The sequence below is a fragment of the Callospermophilus lateralis genome, chromosome 18, assembly GCF_048772815.1.
Source record: "Callospermophilus lateralis isolate mCalLat2 chromosome 18, mCalLat2.hap1, whole genome shotgun sequence".
NCBI classification, from domain to species: Eukaryota; Metazoa; Chordata; class Mammalia; order Rodentia; family Sciuridae; genus Callospermophilus; species Callospermophilus lateralis.
Window position 1 is genome coordinate 12,433,448 of NC_135322.1, and position 26,997 is coordinate 12,460,444.

Sequence of the window (26,997 nt, forward strand, 5' to 3'; positions counted from 1 at the left end):
TAATTAAATATTTTTATTTAGAAAAAACAGAACCGACCAGCAGCAGCAGACGGCAGTAGTGGAGTGCAGGTCCAGCTGTCTCGGTGACCAGTGTGCCAGAGTGACCAGAGTGCCCCTCCCCTGGCCCGAGTCTCAGCTTCCGGCTCCTGCCCCGCCCCTGTGGTCCCCGGACTTAAGGCACAGCCCACCCCCTCCCACCCGGCCTGGGGCCGGAAGAGTCTGGAGCCCCGCAAGGGGCCCCCAGGCTGGTCCCTGAGCGCATTCACCACGGAGGCCGGTGCAGGTGGGAACAAGGTCTTTAGTGTCGTCCCCGCAGCCCCATCTCCCCGCGCGGCCTGGTCGGGCTCAGAGCGGCGGCGGCGCGGCGGCGGCGGCGGCCGGTGGAGTGAGGATGAGGCGGATGCGCTCCACGCACAGCTCCGCGGCTTGTCGCGTCTCGCGGCACAGCGAAGCCAGGCTCAGGAAGCCGTGCGGCAGGTCCTCCACCACACGCAACGTCACGGGCTGGCCCAGGGCGCGCAGTCGCCTCGCGAACATGACCGAGTCGTCCAGCATGGGGTCCAGGGCGCACGCCTGTGGGACGCACGTGGGGACCGACAGACGGTGGACGTGGGTTGGACAACCGAGAAAGGAGAGGGAGCACGTGGACACAGACATGGGTTGGACAGAGGCCAGAGATATGGGGGGCGGGGAGTTGGGAGAATGGAGGGAACAGGTGGAGATGAAGGAAGGGTGAGAGCGTGTCACTGCACTCCCTGGCCTTTGCCCTGTCGCCCCTTCCCTACCCACCCAGAGACCCAGCTTTTCTCCCTAAGCCCCCTGCCCAGCTCTTGAAGTTCCACAAAATTGCAAATGGGAAGAACAGCTGGATTCCCCCTGTCTACCTTCTTGGCGCCCCAGGCACTGTCCTCTCCTGGTGGCACACCTTTCCCCTCTGCCTGCTAACTACCTTGTTCCCATTCTCCACTGCTCCTCCCTGGGGCACCTGCATCCAGCCCTGCCTCACCCCACCTGGGCCTGGCTGCACCGTCCCAATCCTTGACTCACCACGATGTGTACAGGTGGCAGGGTCTTCAGCATATTGTCAGGTGCCAGCAGAGGCGACATGAAGGGGTTCTTGACAATTGGTGATGAGTAAAGGGGCATTTGGGTGGCACCCTGGCTTGTGCGCCGTGGGTGGAAACCCTCGGGGAAAGCATTGCTCACCCTGGAGCTACCGTCCTTGGCGCTTAGCCCTTCTTTGGCCTCTGCCTCTTCTCTGGCATCCTCAGGCCGCAGAAAGAAGTTAACATCAGAGGGTGTGGAGGGGCCCAGTGTCTCCACAGACAGCGACATCTCAGGGGTCTCTGATGTCTCAGAGCTGCTCTTCAGGTTCAGGTCCTTCAGTGTTAGAATCTTGAGGGAGTCTGTGCCCACTGGGCCCTCAGGCTGGGCCAGGGCAGCCTCTGACACACTGCGTCGCATTGACTCTGTGGGAAGGGCAAGGTCAGGGGATTGGATGGGGCCACAGATAAGCCTGGCTGTTAGCTAGTGTGGCAGATTGGGAAGGTCAGGGGAAGGGCAGTGGCCTCTCCAGCTGTGGAGGCCTAGGACATTCCCCAGATTCTTGTGCCCCAGACTGCAACTCTAAGCGGGTAGAGGGAGTCACAGGGTGGTCTTGGAGGGGGGCTGGCTATGCTGTAGCGGTAGGGTGTGTGTATAATGACTGGGAAGTACAAGTCATCTTGCCTCTGGGAGCCTCATTTTCTTCCTTCTCTACAAAGGAAACAGAAACAGTCCTTAGCTCATAATGCTGGAAGGATATAAGAACTCAATGGAGCAAGCTATATAGGCTTACGTACTACCCCCTTTGAGATTTTGTCAGCATGAGGCTTTATTGCCATGATTGGTGCCCTGTTCCAGCTGTCTCCTGGACCACAGCAGGAGGCTCAGCTAACCTTTTTGTGGCTGCTTGACACCAAAGTGTGAATGCATCAAAGTGAGTAGAATAATGAGCAGATCCATAGGGCTTGAAAAGAGGTTCTGTTCACAAGGACCTGAGTCGGAGTGTATGTTAGATTCCCAGGGACCCCACATATGTAGCTATATTGATCTGTGAAATTTTCCTTTAGGTTTTTCAGTTTTATCCCCTGCCTTTGAGTGACCAGGCAAGCAAGTACCCAAATGCTTCCAGTCTACCTGCTGTGCCCACCTAGGCCTCAAATTAATTTTAAAACGATGCTTATCATTAGGCCCAGGACCCTACATTTCAGTTTTTATGCTTATGTATCAATCCATGGAGCAATACACAAGGCAGTGTGAGAATAACCAGTTGAGTGCTCTCTGACCCTCTGGAACAGGATGGCTAATACAGGGCATAGGATGCAGCATCTTCTACTGTGTGCCAGGTACTATGCTAGGCATTGGACACAAATGGATGCATACAGTCCTCAGTGACACATGTGGCAGGTCCTCTTACTGTATCCATTTTACAGAGGAGCAAAGCAAGACTCTCAGATACTGTTACTTGCCCATGCTACCCAGCAACTGGTAGAATAGGGAGCTAGAATGGAGTGTGCACCTCCAGGGGCTGCACTTATCACCTCCGTCCTACAGGGAAAACCCCAGTGATCAACGGTTAATATGCCTCCAATTCAATCCCATTTTAATTGTTTTTGTGTATATATATTTCATCTATCTGAATATCCAAAAATTAAAAACATTAAAATAAAACACACTTAATTGGAATGATGATTTTTTTTTTTTTTTGCAAGGGTGGGGTAGTACTGGGGATTGAACCCAGGGACATTCTCATCTTTTTTTATTTTTTATTTTGAGACAGGGTCTTGCTAAGTTGCTGAGGCTAGTCTTGACTTGAAATTCTCCTGCCTTAGCCTCCCTACTTACCTGGATTGCAGGTGTGTACCACTGCACCTGATTGGAATGATTTTTTGCATAATAGGAAGTGCATCTACTTTTTTTTTTTTTTTTTTTTTGGCAGTGCTGGGATTGAACTCAGGGCCTTGTGCATGTGAGGCAAGCACTCTACCAACTGAGCTGTATCCCCAGCACAGTGCATCTACTTTTGAAGGTGCAATTCCTATTATTCAGAGAACACTGTGGATTTCCTATAGATGGTTGTGCTTTAAAAATCCTTCAAATATTATGGTGGGAAAAAAATGGATCCCTGGGATAGAAGTAATTTTTGGCTGCCTGAGGGTCCTGCTACCTGCCCAGACAGGGCTGGTACTTTCCAGTTCCCACCCAAGATTTTTCCCATCTGTGGATTTACCCACCCTAGCTCCTAGGCCAGCTGCTGGTGGGTTACAAGCTATGTGTGTGTGTCAGAAATCCATGGACAGAACTGAGGAGGGCTGTACCCCCAATCTAAGGGCCCAGAGGACTCAAGTAGTTTTTTTTTTTTTTTAGGAAAATAAGTTATTTTAAATTCTTTTTGGTTCTTCAGGTGGAGTTCTTGTTGAACATCAGGACAAATGGCATATCTTTAGGAGTAATTTCCCAGGGTTTGGTTTGGAAAGCAATTCCTGGGACTCTGAGATGGCTTAGATGACCAAAAGTCCTGGAATTTCCAGAATGTGGATTGGCATAGAAAGTCAAGGCTTTTTTTTTTCTTCTTCATATTTTTAGTTATCAATGGACCTTTATTTTATTTATTTACATGTAGTGCTGAGAATCGAACCCAGTGCCTTACACATGCTAGATAAGCATTCTAACACTGAGCTATAACCTCAGCTGAATTCAGGGCTTTTTGATAGGGCCAGAGATGACTACTGGGAAGAGCCAGCTGGGAAGGTGGTCTCTGCTCCTTCGTGTGCTCCAGGGCTCTGCCCCTTCCCTTCCCTGGGACTTCTGTTGTGCTACGGTATCCCTGATGGCCACCTGACTGGGTACATGGGGGGAGGCCACCACTCACCTACTGTGGGCGCTGAGGTCTTCTGGGACTTTTGCCCACTAAACTCCAGGAAGGAATTGAGCCATGAGGAGGCGCCCAGGCGGAGGTCTCTGAGGAGCAGGGATGTGTCCCGCCGCACCAGTCCCATCATGCCCAGTGCCTTCTCATCCGAGTTGGGGTGTTCCTCTGTCTCTGCACCTGCAGAGGGTATGTTGGGGGGCCAAGGTGGTCTCCTCTTTCTAGACCTAGTCCCAACATCCAAAACTCTAGGCAAGTGTACACTAAGGGCCTCAAGAACGTCTCATTGCTTATAAAGGAGCAAGGATTCCCCTCCTTCCTCAGGCCTGAAGACTGGGCCCCCGTGCTAGCCCTATGGGACCAGGTGTCCACGTACTCTGACTCCCCTGCCGAAAGGGGTGAGCCTCACCTGCATAGGCACTGACACACTTGGAGAGCACACTGAGGGGCAGCAGTGGGTCCATGAGGCTCAGAAGGCGGGAGGGAGAGGCAGCGGATTGCAGCATTGTGGCTGGGTAGGCTGCCATGATGCCATCTGGCACCCGTACTCCATAAGCTGCTGCTCGTAAGGCCACAGTAAAGCAGAGATTCCCACCTGCACTGTCTCCTGCAAGGCATATCCGCTCCCCTGTAGAGCCTAGTTGAGGGGGAGGGAGGGATTTGGTCACAGCCTGGCAGGGCAGTGAAAGGGACTGGGGAGTGGGACCTGGGCTAGGAGAACTGGGCCCTTGGGGATGGGGTGTGGGCTTTCCCAGGGTCTAGGGGGCTGCTGTTATTAAAGATTGGCAAACGGAGGCAAGGATCTACCAGAGGATCAGGAAGACTGGGAACAGGAGGTGAGGAGATCGTGCTGGGAGACTAGGGAGGTTGTGGGGTGGAAGGGTTGGTGGTGGTAAAGGGAAGCTCAGTCTATTTCCAGAGGGAGGGGGCTTTAGAGTCTGGGAAACTGAAGATGAGTTTAGGCTTACAATATCACCACAGCCTGCTCTGTGCCTTACTGTCCTCCCAAGATGTTTGTCTGAGAGCGGAGAATGGTGGCACACCTGGGCCAGGAGGCTGGCCGGGCAGGGGAGCAGGGGCTGGGGCAGCCAGGGGAGAAAGAGGCAGGATGGAGTCTGGCTGAGGGAGAGGCCGCGGAGACTCAGGAGCAGGAGGCAGAGATGGAGCGGCCGAGGTGGGAGGTGGGCTGGGGAAGGCGTGGGCAGTGGCAAGAGACTGAGGCTTGAGGAACCAGGTGATCTGCGGCCTCTGCCCCAGGCTGGGGGGTTGAAGCAGGGACCTTGGCAGTGGGGGGCCGGGGCTCACCGAGGAGGGCACAGTGCTTGACGGCCCAGCAGTAGGCAAAGAAGCACTCCTCCAGCGCACGGGGGAAGGGGGCCTCGGGGGCCAGGGAGTAGTCGATGGAGATAATAGGAGCACCCAGCTCCTGGGCCCAGCTCTTGAGGTAGGGCTCATGCGATTTGGAGGTCTGGGCCACGAAGCCACCACCGTGGAAGTGCACTACCAAGGACCTTGAGCGCGATGTCTGCTGGGGCCGAGGCCGCAGCTCCAGGATCCGTGGGCCCTCAGACTTCACCATGCTGTTGAGCTCCTCACTGTCCTAGGGGTGGGAAGGGAGGAGGTGGTGGGGCTGTCTGGGTCTTATCCTTCCAAGAGGCATGCTTAGAGAAACAGGATGGGGGCAGGAACCCAGCTAGAGGCTGGAGGGCACCCTGGGCTGGGCGCTGCCCCTGCTCCTGACTGAGGTCAGGGCCCTACCTGTCCTTCCCGAAGGTCATAGGAGATGAGCCTGATGAGGACAGGCCCAGGGCCTGTGTGGGCCAAAGGAGGTGAGATGGTGACTGTGAGCTTGGAGTCAGAGGTCAGTGGCATCTCAAAGGCCTCAGGCGGCAGGCTGATCAGGCGGCTTACCCTCACGGTGGCTGATGCCATGTTGGCCAGAGACTGGAGGGAGGGGACAGAAGGGGTGCTGCAGAGGGGCTGCTGCAGGGCTGCCCCACACACCTCCCTTCCTAGTTTGTCTTTCTCCTCATGTGCTATCCCTGAGCCTGGGGCCCTGTAGTGACCTTCTGTGGCTTTGGATGGGTCTCTGGGCCTCAGTGTCCCATCTGTAACTGGTCCCATCCTCGCCTGGCCCTATGCTCACCGACAGCACCTCGATCTCAGTGATATTCCAGAAGGCTTTCCAGAAGTGCACATCCAGGTTCTGTGTGATCCGCTCAAACTCGGCCCCACGCAGCTCTGGGTCAATGGCAAAGCGGCCACTGGTGAAAAGGGAGCTGGCTGTCACACCTGGGGGTCAAAGTCATGTCAGGGAGCCCTGTGGGTCAGGTTGCTATGCAGGGGCTAGGAAAGAGGGACAGGAGGAGAGGCCATGGGCAGGACCCAGCTGGCACTCACCGAGACCACTCTCATTACGTTTGTAGTGTTCCCCGAAGGACACCAGCCCAATGGAGATGGTCTGCAGGAATGGCCGAATGGAAGGTGTGAACTGTGGAGAGACACTACTGTCACCCATCCACCCAAGAAGGGAACAAGAAGAGGGCAGCAGAGAGGGGTAGAGAGGTGTTGGAGAGACACATCCATTCAGTCAGCATTTCCTAAGCTCCTGGGTGCTGGGAGTGGTCTGGGCCCTTTCATGGGGCTGGTATTCTCTAAGGAAAGAGAGATGATAAGCAGAAGATGGATGCCATAGGATGTCAAGGACAACTAATGATTTGAAGAAAAAGACAGTAGATGGAAGGGCCACAGTGATGAAGTCACTTGGGGTCAGGCTGCTTGGTCAGGTCTTGCAGGGCAGATCTGAATGAGGGGTGGGTACTCCCCACAGAGGGCGTGGCAAGTGAAAACCAGGGGGCCAGTTTGGCCGGACCAGAGCCAGCCTAGGGAGGGGAGCAGGGAGGTCAGAGATTCAGGGAGGGCCTATGATGAGGAATCCCTGCAACTTGGGAGGCTGAGGCAAGACGATTGCAAGTTCAAGACCAGCCTCAGTTTCTTAGTGAGATCCTGTCTCAAAATAAAAAATAAAAAGGACTGGGGATGAAGCCCAATGGTAAAGTGCCTTTGGGTTCAATCCCCACTACTTAAAAAACCGAAAAAGATTGCCAGATGGGGAAACTGAGGCCTAGAGATGAACAGATGGCTGCTGTAAGGAGTGGGGGATGTAGTGGGAGTCTTGGGGAGGGGACAGGAGGCAGTTAGGAACAACAGGGACAGCGTCCAAGGAAATAAAGCCTCAGGGGCTAGGGGGGCTCTCTTCTTTTCATTCAGCAAATGCCAGTCAAGGTCCTAGGTGGCTACACACTGGGCTGGAGCAGGGACTGGGCAGTGACAATGATGGGGAGGCCTCTGCCCTCTTGGGGGCTGACATATTAGAAGGCATATGCTTTTCTGCACTACAGTGAAGTTGGGCCTCACACAGAAGCTGTCAGCTGGCCCTGGCCCTGGCCAGGGGCCCAACAGGCCAGAGGGCATGGGGATGGAGGGTGCCTGGCCATTGTGGTTGGGATACTGGTTTAGGCGGCCGGAATCTCTTTCTCGTGACTCCAATGTCATGGCCAGGACACGGGGTGGAGCTGGTTGGCCCTGATGGGCTGATCAGTGTTTGTGGGCTTAGCTAGGATACAGGATGGTTTCCAGTAATGCCTGGACTGGATGCTGAGGACAGGCGGTCTTTCAGGAAGCCTGGAGTGGTAGGGTGGGATGGGATGGCTGAGAGACTACCACTGGGGTTGGGGGAGGCCCAGAGAAGGTGGGAAGGACTACAGGGTCACACAGCTCTACTGCTGGGGTTCCTTGATGCAGCCAATGGGTTGGGAGTGTGGAGATGGACTGCAGAGGACCCCAAACAGGCAAGTTTGGGTCTTTGTCCTGAGCCTGGTGCTCCATGGTCCCCCAGTTGTCCAAGTCCTTAAGACATTTTTACAGAAGTCTGAAGGCCGTTGGGCTGCCTTGTTTTCTGTGTGCTGATAAGCTGAATCTCTCAGGGTGGTTTGGGTGTAGGAGAAGGTCTACAGGTAAGGTCATGTCCAGTTCAGGGAGGAAAGAGGCCCAAACCAGGTCTTCTTCACTGATATCAACTCAGATGGACTCATCAGTCCTCCCCTGAGGGCCACATGAAAATCTGCGATTCTACAGCGACTTAAGTCAGTGAAAAAACTCAGGGTCCAGTCTGGAAGCTATAGGCTGGCCCCTTCCCTCCCTCCCAGAACTCCCATGAGGAGGACTCAAGGGGGTTCCCCATGCAGAACAGGCCTTTGAGAACAAAACTGACCACCCTCCTAGGGATCTTAAAACTTAAATGACTCCAGAGGCCAGACAGGTAAGATAAAAGAGCAAAAGACAGAGGCTAGGGAGGTCAAGGCAGGAGGATCATGAGTTCAAAGCTAGCCTTAGCAACTTAGCGAGGTCCTGAGCAACTCGGAGAGACACTGCCTCTAAATAAATATATAAATATAAAAAAGGGCTGGGGATGTGGAGGCTCAGTGGTTAAGCACCCTTGGGTTCAATCCCTGGTACAAAAGAAAAAAAAAAGTGCAATGAATTTTCTGAGTGTAAGACAAGAGTAGGGTGGATCCTGGTGGAAAAATCATGCAGTGGGGGCTGGTAGAGTGCTGGCCTGGCACGCACAAGACCCTGGGTTTGACCCTTAGTACCCTCTCCCCTCAAAACACCCACACCCACACCCACACCCACAGCTATGCAAGTTAAAGATTTCTTTAACTTGGTGGATTTGGTCCAGGGCCATGAGTTTGAGACCCCTGGTCCAGCTCTGAGCCAACTTCCCTTTTCTGCTGGTTTCTCAATCCAATACTGACCATGGTGGTTATTCCATTCCACTATTGGGCCAGGGCAGGGACCACCAGTGCTTTCACTGTGGGCCTACAGGGGCAGGAGACTCACCTGGAAGCCCAGGCAGCGACCATAGAAACAGCCTTTATGCAGTGTGACATACTCGCGCAAGAAGTCAGCGGTGAGTCCCTCATCACCCTCAAAGAAGAGTCCCCCTGGCTGGTTGGTAGCCAGTAGACGCTGGGCATAGTAGGCCAGAGCTCGGAGCTGGGTGAGGGCAGCCAGGTAAGCCTCCAGTTCGGCCAGGTTGTGGCTGGTGCGGAAGAAGATGCTGCGGCGATTGGAAGCCACGTATCGAGACTTGTGTAGCAGGTGTGCTAGGCAGCAGCGGGCCGTGTGCACCAGGCTGCGGTACCCATTGGCCGGTGTCTCTGGGTCCAGGTCAAAGAGGTGTGCCACACTGAGCAGGCTGCCCAAGGCTGGCTCCAGCCCCAGCGCCTGCTCCCGCACACCTGCAAAGACGTTGGAAAGCCGCCGGGCAGTCTCCCCAGGGCCCTGGCTTGAGAAGAAGGTCATGTTATCCTCTGCCAGAGTCACCAGCGACTGTGTCATCGTCCGCAGGTCCATGCTTTGTAGGATCCGTGAGGCTGTGGGCAGGTGGGGAGCCTATAAGGCTGGCTGGGTCACCCCTTGTTGGCTGGGCCCAGAAGTCTAGGCCCTGTCCCTCCTCCCTCAGGCTCAGGTGTTTGACCCCAGCCCCCTTCCCCTCCAGACCCCAGCCCTCTCTTCCTTCAGACCCAGGGGCCCAGGACCCCAGGTCCCTCCTCTGTTAGGCCCACGACATTAATCCCTTATCTCCAGAACTCAGGAGTCATCTGGGAGCTTCATCCCCTTCCTTCCTTAGGACCATAAGTCCAAGTCCCCAGTGCCTTTCTCCTTTCTCAGAATCCAAGACTTTGAGCTCTGTCCTCTTTTCCTTCGATCCCAGAGTCCAGACCCCTTCTCTCTAGGACCCAGAAGTCCCTGCTCTCTCCCATTTGGGACTCAAGTCTGCTTTCCCTTTTCTCTTGGACCCAGGTTCAGACCTTTTCCTGAGCCCACAAGAATCTGATTCCCTGTTCGTGCATTTTCCTATGAAGAGATGATAAACCAGGGGAGGGACCAGCTTGCCCAGGGAGTGGCCTCCTCCTCTTCCCTTCCAGGAATTCAAGACTTCAGGAACCTGTCTCTGTTTACTGTCCCGGGGCCCAGACGCCTCATTGGTTCTAGAAGTCTGCATGTTTAGCCAGTCTCTCAAGACCCAGGAGTCCAGGCCCCATCCCATCTTTCCTACTTGGCTCCAGGTACCGCCCATAGGCCCTTCCCTCCAACAATATTTGGGAGTGTTCAGCCCCCTGCCTACCTGTGCCCATTTCCTGGACACTGCTCCCCTTCTGAATCAGGAATTCATAATTCCAGCCTTATTTCACAGAGGACTCTCTTCTGTCCCTCAGGTCTGAGGGTTGTGGAAACCCCTCCAAACTCTAGCTCCTTCCCTGTTCCTCTGCAGGATTCCCAAAGCTCAATGTCATTCCTCCCCAATCTGGGTCCCCTGCCTTCAGTCCCATCAACTTGTCTTAGATTGTGTGGCTGGCTCTGCTCCCTTGCCTGGAACAGAAGTATTCATCACTGCCATTGACCTTCAGCTCACTCATGCCAGACCCCATGCTGCTGAGGATTCCTGTGTGTCTGTGCATGTAGTGCTCTGGCCCTTCTGAGACACAGACTGCCTCGGTTCACACCTCTTTTGTTGCTAGGAGAGGGAACTAAGGCTCAGAGGGGTTAAGTTAGGAGCTAGATGGTGCAGAGTGGCCGAGTCGATTTAAACCCAGTCCAGAACTGCTACTTAGGCCCAGCTCACACCCAAGACTCTAGAAGTTGGACCTCTAACTCTGGCCCTCAAAATCTTGGCCTGACTCCCTACGCTTTGGGGTCCTTCAGGATCTCTGTTCAATCCAGGTACTGTTTTTTGGATGGCCTAACACCCAGGCCCTGGATAAGCTGCTCTTATCCCACTGGTGGGGCTGCCACCATCTGCCTGAAGACAAGGCCCGTATCCTGCCTGGCTCTGGGTTTATGGTCCCTTAGTCCCCTAAAGGAAGGCTCTCTTCTCCCTTCCAGGCCCTGAAATTGGGCAGCAGCCGTTCCTGTATCTTAACTGACCATGCACTCACCCCTCCCAGGCCTGAATGGAGCTGGAGCTCCCCGGATCTGGGGCTGCTGATCTGTGGCTAGTGCCAGTAGCAGCCTGGGGTGATAAACCAGGGGAGGGACCAGCTTGCCCAGGGAGTGGCCATCTACTCCACCTCCCACTCAGAAAGGACAGTGAGCGCCACGTGCTATAAACAGAGCATAGAGTCTGACTCTCTGCCCCTCCTGCCCACTCCCGGCCCACTCCACTGGGAATACTTGCCCCAGGTTCCTCTCTGCCTTAGGACCTAGGAGTCCAGGCCCCCAGCCCTCTTCTCCCTCAGGGCCGAGGAATCTCAGTCTCAGTCTTGAACATAGTGTCCCCTCTCACCCAGCGAGCCTGCCCTCCCTCTACCCTAAGGGGATTCACAGAGCCAAAGGCCCAGTGATCCCAGGTCCCGCCCCCTCGGCTGGCCCTGGCACAGGCGTCCCCAGCTGTTGGTGGGGGGAGAAGGAGGTGGCCAGTGCTGCCTGTCCCTCCTAGGAGGACAAAAGCCAATTAAGGGCAGTGCCAAGCTCGGCTAGGGGCCTGAGCCTCAGGTCCTACTGAGTGGTGTTCACATGCTAGACACCCTCTATCTGCTACTACCCCCTTCACCGCCCACCCTGCTGACTGCCGTCCCCACCTCACTTATGGGGAAACAGGCTCCGGGAGGCAATACCCACGTTATTCCACATGCTCCTTGCCTGGCCACTGGCTCTTTTTCACCCCTTAGGTCTCAGCATGAGGTGCTGACTTCTCCACATCTAACGTGTACCCGGCAATGTTTAGTTCTTCTTTCCCGGCATTTTGCACATTTTGCAATTATACATTTATTTTTTGCTGTACTGGGGGACCGAAGCCAGGGGCTCACATGTGCCACTGAATTACATGTGCTCTGCCCTTTTTATATTTTTTGAGACAGGATGTCATTAAACTTATGATTCTCCTGTGTCAGCCTTGTGAGTAGCTGCGATTACAGGCATGCAACACTGTACCTGGCGAGTCTTTATTTGTTGACATGTTTGTTGTATGTCTTTCCCAGAACAGAATCAGCTTTTATGGAGCCATGAAGCTTATAAGGTATGGGGTCTGGCTCTTTAGGAAGAAGAGTATGAAGTTACTTATACAAAATTAGGGACAAGGCCTTGAAGGAACCTGTGCAAATCGGGCCCTGAGGCCCGGCATCACTCGGTCTGGCTGTAGCTAAGTCCTCTTTGTCTCTGCCCTGGACTGTCATCCCCATGAGTACAGGGGGTGGCCCTAGGGCCTGTCATGGGGCCCAGCACATAGTAGGTGCTTAGAACAAACCTGAGGGAAGGGAAAAGTGAAGAGTCAGAGTGGGGGCCAAAATGGGTGGATGGGAGCTCGAGAGGGGGGCTGCAAACAGTTGGACAGTCTGGGCCTTCGTAAGTAGTTAAGCCTAGCGACTGTGACAATGGGATGTGACCCAGTCACTTGGCAGGTGATCCTGGATGAGTCCGGCTTCCTCATCTGGAAACTGTACTTGGACATTCTGTCCAGTCAGATGGGTGACGTGCTTTATAAGCAGCACCCATGGGTGGCATTTTTTTCTTTTTTCCTGGTGCTGGGGATGAAACCCAGGGCCTTGCAAAGGACAGGCAAGAGCTCTCCCACTGTACTGCACCCCCAGCCCCTTTTCTTTCCTTTCTTCTTTTTATTTTTTGTGGTGTTGGGGATCAAACCTGGGCCTCATGCATGCTGGCACATGCTCTATCACTGAGCTACCCCCAGCCCAGTGTGGCATTTGCTGTGTGGGTTTGCTCAATCTCAAGGAAACAGTGGGTTGGGTTATTTTTCTCTGTGGCACTTGTCATAATCTAACCTATTTCCACAGTGGTTTGCTCTTTCTCCCTCACCAGCTTCTAGGCTTCCTGCAGCAGGACTTTCTGTTTCAGTCTATCCTGGGCAGTGCCAGGTGCACGTGGTAAATACCACCTGACACTGGAGATCTCTCTCTTTCTAAATGTAGGATAGGGATCTTTGTTAAAAATGAGGAAAGGCACCAACAGAATGAGCAACTAACACAAAGCAAGGGAGAAGGGGCTGGATCCCAGGCCATGGTGACTTCAGGCCCTGCCCTTTGCCTTGCTCCGGGCAGTTCTGAGGCCAGGCTGCTGAGAACCAGGAAGACGATGCTGAGGTTGCCAGAAACTTGCCAGGAATAACCCAGGCAGAAGGCACTGGGGCAAGGGCAGGCCCACTGGGGCCATGGGTGAACATGGTATGAGTGGGGCAGAGGTAGGACCAAGGGAATCTGGCAGGGCTTCAGCCCAGCCCCTGACTGAGCTCCAAACCCTCTGCCCTAAAAAGTCACTGGACAACTGGACCCAGTTGGGACTTTGGCCCTGGCGATAGATCGGGGTGAGAAGGACAGTGGTAAGGGAGTAACAGGATGAGGACAGGTGGGGTCTGGAGCCTGCGAGGGGAAGACCTAGGATCCTGGAATCAGATGGATGTGGGGGACGTGGGGGTTGTAGCCCCTCCCTGAGTATCTGCCTGAAAGGGCAAACTGGGCAGCACTGTTTTCTTCACATGCTCTACTGGAAGTAACTGGTGCCACCCTCCCTACAACCCATGAGGTGGGCCATTCTTATCCCTTTGGCAGATGAGAAAACAGGTGAGGGTCACAGAGCCAGCAAGGGGCAGCTCCCGGACAGTGCTATGGTCTCTGCTTGTGTTTCTGAGTCTCTGTGTTGCTCCTTCTGTCTTGGGGGTTCACATTTAGATGTATATATTTGTAGGTATGTGTCATGGCCAGCTGTCCACATGTATGTGTTGGCATTTTTTCACGTTTCTTGGTATGTCTGAGCTTTGTGTGTCTGTATGCGAGTGTCATGGCCCAAGTGCATTTCTTAGCCTGTGAGTGTATCTCTATTCCTCTCGGCTTGTGTGAGCATGTTTGTGTATGAATGAATGAATATACACACATGGGTGGATCTTAGTCTCCTGGTGTGTGATGAGAACAGACTTCTCCCGATTTGCTCAAGCAGAAACCCAGGGTGTGATCTTGGCTACCTCCCACCCCATCCAATTCGTCACTCAGTCCTATTCACTCTACTGCTATAACCTGGCCCTCCCACCTCTACTGTCTCCTTGGTCCACGCCAGTGCATCCTCATCTGGATGATTGTAAACCTCTGTGAGAGTCACAGGTTTCCATTTGTTCTCCACATAGCAACCAGAGGATCTTTCTAAAACATAAATCTGGCCACATGCTCTCAACCCTTCAATGCCTCATGCCTTGCTCTCAGGATAAAGCTCCAAATCCTGGACATGGCCTTTCAACCAGGTACCATCCTCCCTTCTTTCCCTGCCTGCCCAGTTTTCTGTTGCATCCTCCCCCCTCTCTGTGATTCCTCTGTACTGTCATGTGCTGCTGCCTAGGACCTCAAGGTCTTTGTCCATGCTATCTCCTCTGTGCTCCCTGCCCCCACTTGCTCAGCAGTTAGTGCTGCCCATCCTTGGGTCCAATGTCACCTCCTTTGGAAGCCTCCCTGTTTCATATTTCTCAGGATTTTTTCTTTATCTGTCACAATTTATAACAGTGATCTTATTTGATTACATCTCTGTCTCTGGCTCTACTGGGAGTCTGTCCTGGTCACTAAGAGCCCAGGTGTGGTACCACTAGGTGTTCAGTGAATGTCTGTTGAATGAATCCGTGTGACTGGGAATTTTTGGGTCGGATACACAACAGCAGCAATCACCAACCCACACACTTCTGGGCTGAAGAGGCTGAGGGCAGCCATCTTTTTACCTTCACTGGCCAGGTAAGTACAAACAGGTGTTGTCATTTGAGAAATGAGATGATTATAATGACACTAGCCTCATCTAATTACTGGCAAGATCAAACTGATAATAAGAACTACTCCAGCCAGCCCAGACACCCAAAGGCAGGGGTGGGGTGTGATTCATCCATCAGAGGCCTGGCGCCAGGGAGGGCCTCCAGAAATGACGGGCAAATCTTAGAGCTCGAGGGAATGAGCCTTTGTGTGTATGTAGGTCCATGGGTTTGTGACAGGACTGACTGAGCCCAAGCAGATTCTTTCTGACTCCTCAAGACAACCCTAAGGTAAGCATGATTATTAATATCCTCGTATTACAGTTCATGCATGCCTTCACTTATTAATCCAATAAATATTTGAGTACCTATGTGCCTGACATTCCAGGCTCTGGCATTATAGGGCAAACAAGGCAGACAGAAAGAAGCCTACTCTTCGAGAGCTCACTGGCTAATGGGGACTAACAGTAGCAGTCACCTCCGTGTCTCCTGAGGGCTTGCTGAGTGCCAAATCTTATACACTCATTTGAACCTCACAACAGTCCTACAAGTCAGGCACTCTGATGGTGATGCCCATTTTAGAGCTCAGGGAAAAAGTCTGTTGCCCAATATGTCACAACTCTCAGAAGGAGGAGCCAGGTCTCCAATACTCAGGTTATTGTTGTTTTTGCAGTGCTGGGGATGGAACCCAGGGCCTCAGGCACACACTAGGCAAGTACTCCAACACCCTGGTTGTTAACCATAATCTGTATTGCCTCTGGGTATGTGTCTGTCTTGCTTATGAGGCTCCTGTGTCTTGTGGGAGAGTGAATGTCCTGAGACTCCAGTCTAAACTCTCAGCCTGTCTGAGCTGCGTGTGTGTGTACACTGGAGCCAACTGCAGTTCTATCCTTGGCTAATGCAGGCAGGGAGCACGAGAGTTTGAGGTCCCTGGGGCTGAAGAACCATGTCAGTTTCTTTCTTGCTTAGGAACTTCCCACAGATCCTCATAGAGATTGTTAAAAGACTCAGCTGAGCCAGGGCTTAATGCCCTTGCCTGAGGCTTTTAGCATCTCCATTGGTCTGTTTCTCCAGCCTCTAGAGATCTAGAGAACCCAATGCTACAGCCCTCCCTCCTTCTCCTTAGGGAGGGTATGAAGGTCCAAATCCAAACTAGAGACCCTAGTCCTAGTAATGGTGGGCGTTGGGAGGTTAGGCCCCAGTGTAGGTGGGATGACGCAGGTGGACCGACAATGAATGGACGAATGGATGGACTGAGGGTGGGAGAATGGGGCTTTGATGAGCTCAACTGGCCCCCCTGCATTTCCAATTCTGACACCCTTTCCCTGACTCACCCCTAAACTTTCTCTTTGGGTAACAGCTGCTAGACCCCTTACCCTTTATCTTCTCAAGAATGCTGGTGACCTGAAAACCAGCGCTTGAACCATTTTCCAGGCAGAAACACTAAGGTCAGCGGTTGCCCTAGGTCACACGGGAACCGTGGTCCAAGAGACACGCATTCCGGACTCTGCGCCCAAGACGGCAGTAGGGCGCCCGGTAGTCTCTACGCCTGAGTGGGACATTCCACTCTCACCTCTCCCCTTCTCATAGTGGGTCGTCCGCCCCGACGCAAGGCGGCAATGGGCCAGTCCGTGGTTCCCCCAACTCTCGTGGCGGTGGTTCTGTCTACTCGGTCCCGAGAGCCCCGTAGGGTGTGTGAGGTTCTTTCCGGGCTACGGTCGGTGCCCGCGAGCTCACCTTTGCCCTTGTCTTTTCGCCACCGCCGGCGATTGTGGCTCTTCGACCCCTCTTTGCCATTCTTCGAGGTCTCCTCGGATGACTCCATCAATTCTCTGTGATTCCCAAGCCGGACCCAATACTAGCTGCCAGGACCCGCCCGGAGGGTCAATCCTCGCTACACACCACCGCCGGGCCCCCATACCAGCCAATCCCGGGCTTGCTGCTCTTTGGGTCCCGCCCTCTGAGCAATCGCGGTCGGTCTCCACTGCCAGGACACGCCCCTAGCCGCTAGCGAAGAGGGCCCGGCCCCGCCTCCTCGTACGCCTTAAAGGGCCCGCAGCAAACAAAAATGCAGCCTTGGAGGCGTCATAGTGTCCTTCGCTCCGGACTAGCGAAGAGCCTGGAGGGCTCACCCCCAACAGGGAAACCTGGATTTTCACACGTGCTGATGCTCAGTCTCGCTATCCCACTCACCTTCCTAAAGAGGGATCCTTAGAATGCGGCCCAGCCTGTCCGCTGGAGGATGGGGGACACCCGGCACGGCTGCGCCTCCTCCTGGGGGTGAGGTGGGCGGGTGGGCCAGGTCCTTCGGCAACTCAAAACCCAGGCAGGGCCCGCACTGGAGGCGTGGTTGTGCCTGAGAGCTGTTGAGGAAGAAGCCCCTCCTTCCCTCCTCTGTCTCCTAGTCCTAGTATTTCTCTCTTTCTCGCTTTTTTTTTTTTTTTTTCCCTTGCCCTCTTCCTCCCCCGGAAGAATGGAGGGGAGGAGGAAGGTCGAGTACTTGGAGCACACACACCACTTAAGGCAAGGGGTTGAATCCCTGAGAAGAAGGGAAGTAGGAGGAGCGCGCCTCCCTAGGAAAAGGTGGGAAACAGGAGGCACGAGGCTTGCTCAAGTGCACGTGGCCAACGGCCATGGGCGCCTATAGAGAAGCAGCCTAGTCAGCAAGCGTGGCGTGGCACAGGGATCTGGAGGCCTAGGGAGACTTTTATCCTTCGCCCTGGAAAAAGCAGGCCTCAGACCACTTATTTGCATGCTGCCTTTCTTCCCTCCAAAGTATACCTAATTCTCAGCTCTTGAGAGGCTCGGCCCAGCCCCTCTGCTCCAGACCATGGCCAATGTGCCCTCAGTTTAAGGATTAGGGCTGCATTCCACCCCCACCTGATGATACCTCAACGAATAATCCCCATTCCCTGGATAAAATTTGCATCCTCCCTTCTCCACCGCTGGGTTTTGAGCCTAAAGGAGGAAGATGAGGGCCCGAGCTCTAGAGCTGGAGCCTGCATCCGGGAGCCTGCTTCCGAGGAGCCCCAGAAAGTTTTGCACCCAATACTTGCTGATTCTGTTCCCCAGCTTTCTTTCCATTATTCCTTGACCTTGCCAGGGAAGCTGGTGGCCATGGTCTTTCTCTCCCAGGTTCCTCCTTCTTGAGAACTCAGCCTCAGGGCCATTCAGCCTGGCTGAACCCTATAGAGGTGGCTGGAAGGAGAGCAAGTGCCTCCCTGGTAGCAGAGGTCAGTCCCACTGAGGTCATGAATGCCTAGTTGTTGGGCCTAGACTGCATGGAAATTCAGGAGGGTAAGGTCCACAGACACCCTTGTATTACTAGTGCTTATAGCAGTTTCTGCCCCAGAGCTGGCTCTCTGGTCAGTTTTTGTGGATGGATGGATGAATACTGGGAGGGAGATGGCTCTTTCCTACCTCTATTTGATTTACCCCAAATCCTCCCTAGGGAGGCAGCTCTGTGCAGGTGAGAAAGTCAGGCCCTGGCTCTAATCTTGGGCTTGGGGCTTCCTAACTGTACCATCTTGTACAAGATCTTTCCTTATGATTAAGATGAGAATGTTGATCTTCATAAAATGGGGATAATTGAGCTTTATCTCTTAGAATTGTTGAAGGATAAGCTGAGCTAATCTGACATATGGTAAATTCTTAGTATTTCTTAAATAAATGGATGACTGACCCTGAGAGGCTCCAGATCTAAGTTTGACTCACCTGTGTCCTGGTAGTGCCTGTGATTCTGGGCACTGGTTTTCTTTCCATGTAATGGTGTCCCATTGTATCCTGACATGGCTTCATAATCATAATCAGATATCTTTTTGAAGGCTGGTTTCATTCCTGGGGTGCTTGTTCCATCCCTCATACTTAGTGGATCTGTCTCCGAAGATGGCCTCCCATTTGATTCTAAGTCACAATCTGTGAGGCGTTCAAAAAATGTCTTCTGTTCTTGGGTTACTTGCTGTGTAGTGACTTCGTACAGTCTTGTTAGAAATTTCCACTCAGTCAAAAATCCCTTCCTGGATTTGGTTTGCTGGGTTGGAGGTACTTGCTGGGCTGTAGGGTCTGACTGTTCAGTTCTTTCTTGGGATGTACATTCAGCCTGGACAGATGGTTTCTTTTTGAGTCCAGGGTTAGCCTGGGTGGTAGGTGTTAATTCTGCATCTTGTTGAGCTAGAGATGGTCTAGATCCTGACTGGGCTACATCTCTCTCTCTCAATTCTGGTTCCTGTTGAGTTATACACGCTTGTCCTGGCCCATGTCCTTGCTGAGAGGCAGCTTCCTGTTGTTTGGCGTACACCTTTTGGGTGGAGGGTGATTTCTGTAGTGTAAGAAATTTCAGGTGCAAAGCAGATTTTTGTTGGGCTCTAGTTTCTTGCTGGAATTCAGCTTCATTTGGGGCAAGGGGCTCCTGCTGGGTGAGGGGTCTTTGCTGTGATGCAAACTCCTGTTGGGTATTGGATTCGTGCTGAGGTTTCAATCCTGAGTTGGCTGAGGGCTCTGGCTGGGTTATAGGTTTCTGGTGTGGCTCAGGTTCCCAGTCTGACATGGATACTGACTTAGAACCTGGTTCCACTGTTGTTATTTCCCTCATGGGAGACGCTGATCTTCCAGGTTTCATCCTCCTGGCTCCCCCAACCCCAGGCCTCCCTCTTCACGGATCTGTCATGATGCCATTGCCCTTCATCCTGGCATCCCTGGTCTTTCGTTTTAAGGCATCTGGCTAGAGGGTGGATCTCTGCTGGCTCCCCACTCCTGGGCCAAGTGATACACTTTGTGCCTTCTACTTTGGGTGGGAGGGATTAGGAACAGGAAGAAGCTGTGTGCCCAGCACTCTCTTACCATAGGGAGGGGCTTGCCCTCTTGTGTCATAAATAGAGCCCCACCCCACTCAATACTCAGTTGAAATGTACTTTCTCATAAGGCAAGCGTAGCATCCCAATTTAGTCTTCTGTTTCATCTGGGGTGATAGAAACCAGATTCTGGATGAGTGTTCCTTGATAGCTCCCCTTCTGATGTTTGAGGAAAGAGCTAAAGGGGGAGGCAGTCTCTATACTTGAAATACATTTTCCCTCTTTATTATTACCAGTTTAATCTTTTTATAGTGATTTCACACCCTTACTAAGAAAACCCCATGAGGTCCTCCCATTTTTACAACTTGAAGCTCTTTTGAATAGCATTGGAGATCCTCCACACCATCTTTCTAGAAACCCACAGAATACAATGGCTATTGATGATGACGATAGCAATCATAAATACTGAAGGCTGTCTATATGCTAGGAAACTGTGACTTTTTTTAACCTACATTGTTCCTTAATAAGACTATGTCTGATTCAGGGCTATACCTGCTTTGCTCCACCTACTCTTACTTCAGAAAGGTTTGTTGAATGAGTGAAAGAATAAAAAGTTGGGCAGTGGAGAAAGATTGAGGGTCATGAGCAGGGAGAAGTAGGTGGAGAATCCGGGTTGGGTTTGGCGTGAACAGGGTAAAGTGAGTCATCTGGATTCAATGTGAGTTGTCAGACCCCACTTAGAAGAAATGATTTTGACCTAGTACATTTAAAAACGTTTATTGATTTCTGTTTGCTACTTCCCAGGTGGTATTTAATGGAAAGTGAGACCAGCAAGGAGAGTGGGGTTTCCTAGATCCTTTCACATAGTTAAGCTGAAGCCCAGGTAAGGGAGGGCACAGAAGAAGACTGGCAAGAGGAGGCTGCACTAGAGGGAGCAATAATCCATATGGTGTTGGAAAAAGTGCCATCGGATAGGACTGGAATGATGGTGGGGGACAGGGAGTGGGTAAGAATAAGAACATGCTTTGTGTCCACTGCCTTTTGGGCTGAGAATGTGAATGTGGAGAGAAGGCTGTCATCCCAGGGCTCTTATAAGGGCAGAGCAAAGCTTTCTAATTGACATCGTTGGAGAAATCGCCGGCAGGCTCTGAAATGCTTGTTTGACTTCCTGTGGTGCCTTCGGTGTCCTAGGGTACAAATAAAGGGGGGACAATGTTAAAAGCAGATTTAAAATTTATTAATTTTTTTTTTTAGTTGTTGATGGACATTTATTTTATTTATTTGTATGTGGTGCTGAGAATCGAACCCACTCCTCTCGCATGCTAGGCAAGCGTGTTACCACTGAGCCCCAACCCTAGCCCTAAAATTGAATTTTTGTGAGTGCTTTTTTTTTTTTTTTGATACTGAGAATTGAACCCAGGGGTGCTTAACCACTGAGCCACATCCCCAGCCCTTTTTAATATTTTATTTAGAGACAGGGTCTTGCTGAGTTGCTGAGTGCCTTGCTAAGTTGCTGAAGCTGTCTTTGAACTCAAGGTCCTCCTGCCTCAGCCTCCCAAGCTGCTGGGATTACAGGTGGGCGCCACTGCACCTGGCTTATGAGTGCTTTTAAAATTATAAGAGTAAGACTTGTGCAGTGGAAAAAATTTAAATGGAAAAAATGTATCCAGCAAAAAGCAAAAGGCTTCCTATAACCTCAACACTACACCCTCCTCCTTAGAGCTAACCATCATTAAAAGTTTGTCAAATATTTTCCCAAACCTTTTAATAAACACAACAGTTTAGTTTAAAAAAATAAAAAATTATGCCATATGTATTGCTTTGTCCTTCACCTTGAACAAATATTTTATTATAAAAAATATTATACATATGTAGAAATTCATAAAGTTATGTATAGAGGCAGAACTCTCATAAATGGGATTAGTACCCTTATGAAAGAGGCAGAGAGAGCTGGTTCGTCCCTTCTGCCATGTGAGGACACAGCTACGAGCCATCATCTATAAAGCAGAAAGTGGGCCCTCAGCAGACCCTGAATCTACTATCACCTTGATCTTAAAGCTTCTCAATCTCCAGAACTGTGAGAAATACATTTCTGTTGTTTATAACCATCCCATCTATGGTATTTGGTTATAGCAGTCCAAATGGAAGAAGACAGTACATGATGGCTGGGCATGGTGGCTGGCCGGGTTTCTGTTCTCGAGACTAAAAGGCTAAGGGGTCACTCCAGTTAAACTGGGCTGCGCAAAATAACCACATAAGAGACACAATACTTTTTTCTTTGGGGTTGCTATGACAGCTCCTCTGACCTTAAGGGTCTGCAGAGAGAGAGATCGGGAGAGCACACACTGACCCCTTTTATTGAGGAGAAGCTATGTAAATGAGGCGAGGGGTCAAGTTTCAAGGGGCTGAGTCTATCTTCATGATGTTCACTGTCAGCAGTTTGATTGACACCTGGGTAGGCCACACCCAAGGGTACAGTAATCTTCCATGGAAGATTCTATCTTAAACAGGGCAAGGGGTTATATTACAAAGGAACAGGTGAGCGTAGCTTCACCCATGGGGGCTGTAACGAGATACACCCATGCACGAGACACTGACCCTCGGACCCAAGAAGGGTGGGGGAAAGCTCTGCCACATTTCTTCGACTGAGCGCCTCAGCACCCAGCCAGGGAGTGTGACTCAGTCATACGTAAGGTTGGTCTCCCACAGTGGCACACACCTGTCATCCCAGCAGCTTGGGAGGCTGAAGCAGGAGGATTGGGAGTTCAAAGCCAGCCTCACCAACTTAGTGAGGCCCTAAGCAACTTAGCGAGACCCTGTCTCTAAATAAAACATTAAAGGGCTGAGGGTGTGGCTCAGTGGTTAAATGCCCCTGGATTCAATCTCCATTACTAAAAAAATAAAATAAAGTAAAATAAAGACAGTACACAAAAATATAGTGTACCTACTCCCTGTGTCTTGTTTTCTTCCTTCAACATTATGGAGGCAAAATTTATTTATGTTGTTAGGGATTGTACATTCACACTGATGTGTGTGTACACGTGTGCACACATAATATTCTAATGTATTATGACTTACCTATTCATTCTATTGTCAGTGGACTTTGGTCAGTTTCCAGTTTAGGGTAGTTATGGCAAGGCTGCTATGAAATTGTCATACACGTCTCCTGGTGTACTTTTGAGTATATACCTGAGAGTGAAATTGCTTGGCCACATAGTTTAAAGTTTAGAAAATAATCATCAATGTTTTTCAAAGTGATTTACCAATTTACACTCCCATTAACAGCATATGAGAGTTTCTTTGCTCTACTCTCTGGCAACACTTAAACTTGTCAGACTTTAAAGTTTTTGCCAATTTGCTGATGAAACAGTGATAATCTTGTTTGGAATTTTTTTTTTCCAATAATAAGTTTGAGTGTCATTTCACATGTTTATTAGCTATTTGGATTTCCTTATCTGAGAGTGACTGTTTAACTCTTCTAACCTATCCATTGTATTGCCTGCCTTCTTGTTGTTGATTTGTGAGAATGTTTTATGTATTCTCAATACTAAATACTAATCTTTTTTGTTTTGTTTTCTTTCTTTCTTTTTGTTTAATTTAGAGACAGGGTCTTACTAAATTGCTTATGGCCTTGATAAGTTGCTGAAGCTGGCCTTGAACTTGCAATCCTCCTGTCTCAGCCTCCTGATTCACTGGGATTACAGGCCTGCGCCATGGCACCTGGCAGTACTAATCCTCTGTGGGTTATATATGTTGCAGATATCATCTCCAACTCTGTAGCTCGTCATTTTATTATTTTGATAATTAAAAATTTAAAATTTCAATGAAATCAGGTTTATTAATGTCTTCCTTTATGGTTTGGACATTTTATATTCTGTTTACCAAATCCTTCCTTCTTATGAATTTGTCTTTCAAATTCACATTTTTAAAAAATATTTATTTTTTAGTTATAGGTGGACACAATATCTTTATTTTATTTTTATGTGGTGCTGAAGGTTGAACCTGGTACCTCACACATGGTAGGTGAGTGCTCTACTCTGAGCCACAACCCCAGCCCCTCATATCAACTTAAACTTATTTTTTTACTTAATATATCATGAATTTCTTTCCAGTCAATATATTATAATTTACTTCATTATTTTTGACAGCTGCAGATTTGCCCTTTGCCCAATTTTATTTGATGAAAATTTACCCCCATTTATTTTCCAAGAAAAATACTACTGTAGTTCTTGTACATATATCTTTTTTTTTTTTTTTTTTTTTTTTGCTTTGTTTTGTTTTTTGCTGCTGGGGATTCAACCCGGGGGTGCTCTATCACTGAGATACACCTCCACCCCTTTTTATTTTGAGATAAGATCTCACTAAATTGCTGAGGCTGACCTTGAACTTGTGAGTCTCCTGTTTCAGTCTCCCAAGTAGCCAGGATTACAGTCCTGTGCCACTATATCTGGTTTACATATGTATCTTTAATAATTTCTTTAATATCTTTAGAAGATATTACTGGTCAGAAGGTATGCTCATTTAAAATTTTTATAGGAACTGCCAAATTCACTTCCATCAAGAGAGTATAAGGATCCAGATTTATCCCATTCTTGATAATTATTAACACTATTAGACTAGTTGCATGTGGTGGCACAACCATGTAATCCTGGCTACTCGGGAGGCTGAGGCAGGAGATTGTGTGTCTGAGCAACAAGACAAGATCTCATCCCCAAAACTAACCAAACCCAAACCAGCCTCCCTGGGCAGGGGAGGAGTCATATTCTGTTGACCCTAACACTGGTGTCATCTTCAGAAACCAATGATCAGATCCTAATACCCCATCTTCCTCCACTTCGATAAGCATCGAAGGCCTGGAGCCTAGGAATTTGGCTAACCCTTTCCAGGACCAGGTGGCTGTACCCTGCTTTCCCTGTCTTCCTCTTCCTTCACAGGTGGGCATTGAGGACCCAGGGCCCAGACGTGTGCTTTTCCTTCCTGGCCTCCGCTCCTCTTCTGTTCTCAGTCTCTGCTCCATCCCTCGTGACACCCAGGAGTGACTTTGGTTTAAGGAAGGCCAGTTTCTTGAAACTTACTGGTTTTCTTCATGCCGACTGTAGAATGATCACAGGGACATCGCTTCTTTGGCAGCCCGGCCGCTGTCATGGGTTTTTTCTTAGAGGCTCTCAGGAACCAATCTGAAATAACAGGCTGCTGCTCAGACAGGAGGGTCGGTGCATTGGAAAGTAGGGAGCGGGGCAGGCCATCTTCCAGGCCCCCCCCCCCCCCCTCCCCCCGTTTCCTTTTCTACACTGCAGTGGGGGTGGGGAGAGGGGTCAACGCAGAACAGCTGGAAACCTCCAGCTATTTGAACACCAGGATTTCTGAACTGTTTTACTGACCTCTAAAGATTTGCTTTAGAGGGAGATAGCATTGGGAAAATCACAGAATGAACAGTAAGATCTGGGAATTATCTCTTTTTTTGTACTAGGGACTGAATCCAGGGGTGCTTAACCACTGAGCCATATCCCCAGATCTTTTTAATATTTTATTAGGGACAGGATCTCATTGAGTTGCTTAGGGCCTCACTAAATGGCTGAGGCTGACTTTGAATTTGTGATCCTCCTGCCTCAGCCTCCCAAGCCACTGGAATTACAAGCATGCATCACTGAGCCTGGCAATATCTTATTTTTTTATTTTTATTTTTTTTAGTTAGTGCATTATAGTTATACATAATAGTTGGGTTTATTTTGACAGAATCATTCAAGCACGTAGGCATTATCTTTGGAGGGCTGCTATACCTTGGGCAAATCATTTTACCTCTGTTTTCAGTTTTGTTTTTTTTTTGTGAGTTCAATGAGGCTGAGAATAGGATCTAGGATGCTTTTGGAAAGCCAGGAAAATGCGACAATCCTTTTGGAAGGCAGTCCTAGATTTTTGGGGGTAAAGAGGAAGGGGAAGAGGACGGCCTGAATTTTGGCCAGCTCCCCACTAGGCCTTGGAGGAGCCCAGTTCTTGCCCGAAACTCAGAAAGCAAGCCAGCAAGGGTGCTGCGTGTTTTGGATGCTGAGGTCAGCTCGGAGAACATCTGCCCTGCTCTCAGAGGGGCTCCAGGGAGAGAGCTGGGGTCTCTGTGGTGCCAGGGCTGTGTCCAAGCTGAGTTACTGACCTTTGCACTCACATTCTTGGCTGCCTTTCAGGAGCCTCCTCCCAGAAGCCTGGCGTTGGTCCCTGTTGCCTCTGGCGACCCCTGTTGGAAGGAAACAGGTCACTTCCAGGCACCGGAAAGGGAAGGGGCCAACAGAAATCCCCTATTGTGCTACCTAGGTCAAGAATTTTCCGTTTCATCTCTTTATTTGCTCTGGGGATCTAGGGTTCTTCAAGAGAGGAGTGTTTTAAATGGATAAAGAATAAGAGTTTTAAAATCTGGCTTAGAGAAAAGCTGAGCTGAAGGTAGGTAAAGAAAGAAAGGACTCTGATGGAAGAGAGGACAAAAGGTTAGGACACCCTCTCCTTGTCCCCTACGTTCAAATCCTCATGACTTCAGGAGTGAAAGCAAGGATCACATTATTCCATTAACCAAGATTTCCACCTGACCTCCAAATTACTGTGTTTGGATTCACAATTCCAGTTCAAACTGTAAGAGGATGGTATTTGCATGTGTTCCTCTGGAACAAACATACTCCGCTTTTGGCCTCTATCCAAACTGATTTTTTGTGATAATATCTATCTATCTATCTGTCTGTCTATCTATCTATCTTTTTTTGTTTTGCTACTGGGGACTGAACCTATGGGCGCTTAACCACAGAATGAAATCCCCAGCGCTTTTTTTTTATATTTTATTGAGAGACAGGGTCTTGCTAAGTTGCTTAGGGCCTCAAAAAGTTGCTGAGGCTGGCTTTGAACTCACCATCCTCTGCCTCAGCCTCCTGAGCTGCTGGGATTACAGGCGTGTAACACCGTGCTCAGCTTTAAAATTTATATGTTTTTGAGACAGGGTCTTACTGTGTTGCCCAGGTTGACTTTGAACTCCTGGTCTCAAGCAGACCTCCTGCCTTAGTCTCCCAAATGGCTGGGACTATGGGCTTGCGCCACTACACCTGGCTTTAAAATAGTTTTCTGACAATCAAGGATGATGGCTTATAGACTTGAGATTCTCGCCAGCTCTCGGAGGAGGGGCTAGCGGAGGGAATCCAAACAATAAGGTGCCGAGCCCAGAGGATACGTCCTCTGCAGAGTGCACTCTGTACAGCAATATTTCCTGTTGGAGTCGATTATGCCTTCATAGGGTTGCCTTTGTCTTTTTGGGGGGTGGGTACTGGGGACTGAACTCTGGGGCACTCGACTATTGAGCCACATCCCCAGCCCTATTTTGTATTTATTTAGAGACAGGGTCTCACCGAGTTGCTTAGTACCTAACTGTTGCTGAGGCTGGCTTTGAACTCTTGATCCTCCTGTCTCAGTCTCCCAAGTCATTGGGATTAAGACTCATAACTTCCAGTATCTCTGAATGTCTG

General features: G+C 50.5%; 2 protein-coding genes and 1 long non-coding RNA gene across 8 annotated transcripts in view; 1 reads left to right on the forward strand and 2 right to left on the reverse strand.

The window, feature by feature from the left end:
* Positions 1 to 16,644, reverse strand: Lipe (lipase E, hormone sensitive type). Of its 6 annotated transcripts, XM_076837909.1 has the most exons (12): positions 10,915 to 10,975; positions 10,104 to 10,348; positions 8,813 to 9,348; positions 6,311 to 6,401; positions 6,057 to 6,202; positions 5,669 to 5,854; positions 5,216 to 5,510; positions 4,320 to 4,547; positions 3,914 to 4,090; positions 1,729 to 1,755; positions 1,048 to 1,469; positions 1 to 573 (listed from the first exon to the last, which is right to left on the reverse strand). In XM_076837909.1, exons 2-12 carry the CDS (start codon positions 10,111 to 10,113, stop codon positions 346 to 348), a joined length of 2,346 nt encoding a protein of 781 aa, XP_076694024.1. In that variant the 5' UTR covers positions 10,114 to 10,348; positions 10,915 to 10,975; the 3' UTR covers positions 1 to 345. The 6 variants fall into 6 exon arrangements, with proteins under 6 accessions (XP_076694024.1, XP_076694022.1, XP_076694027.1 ...); XM_076837907.1 differs by lacking the exons at positions 10,104 to 10,348; positions 10,915 to 10,975 and adding an exon at positions 16,449 to 16,644; XM_076837912.1 differs by lacking the exon at positions 10,104 to 10,348 and having other exon boundaries at positions 10,915 to 11,040.
* LOC143383410 (uncharacterized) overlaps positions 15,317 to 26,997 on the forward strand; it is a 26,781-nt gene continuing 15,100 nt past the window's right edge. The window contains exon 1 of the long non-coding RNA XR_013089146.2: positions 15,317 to 15,422. This is a non-coding gene — a long non-coding RNA (uncharacterized LOC143383410). The remainder of the gene's footprint in view (positions 15,423 to 26,997) is intronic.
* Cxcl17 (C-X-C motif chemokine ligand 17) overlaps positions 20,308 to 26,997 on the reverse strand; it is a 15,485-nt gene continuing 8,795 nt past the window's right edge. Inside the window, exons 2-4 of the mRNA XM_076837913.1 lie at positions 25,650 to 25,730; positions 24,577 to 24,678; positions 20,308 to 20,688 (exon numbers count right to left, since the gene is read on the reverse strand). Coding sequence (XP_076694028.1) covers positions 20,591 to 20,688; positions 24,577 to 24,678; positions 25,650 to 25,730 — 281 coding nt within the window. The 3' untranslated portion in view covers positions 20,308 to 20,590. The remainder of the gene's footprint in view (positions 20,689 to 24,576; positions 24,679 to 25,649; positions 25,731 to 26,997) is intronic.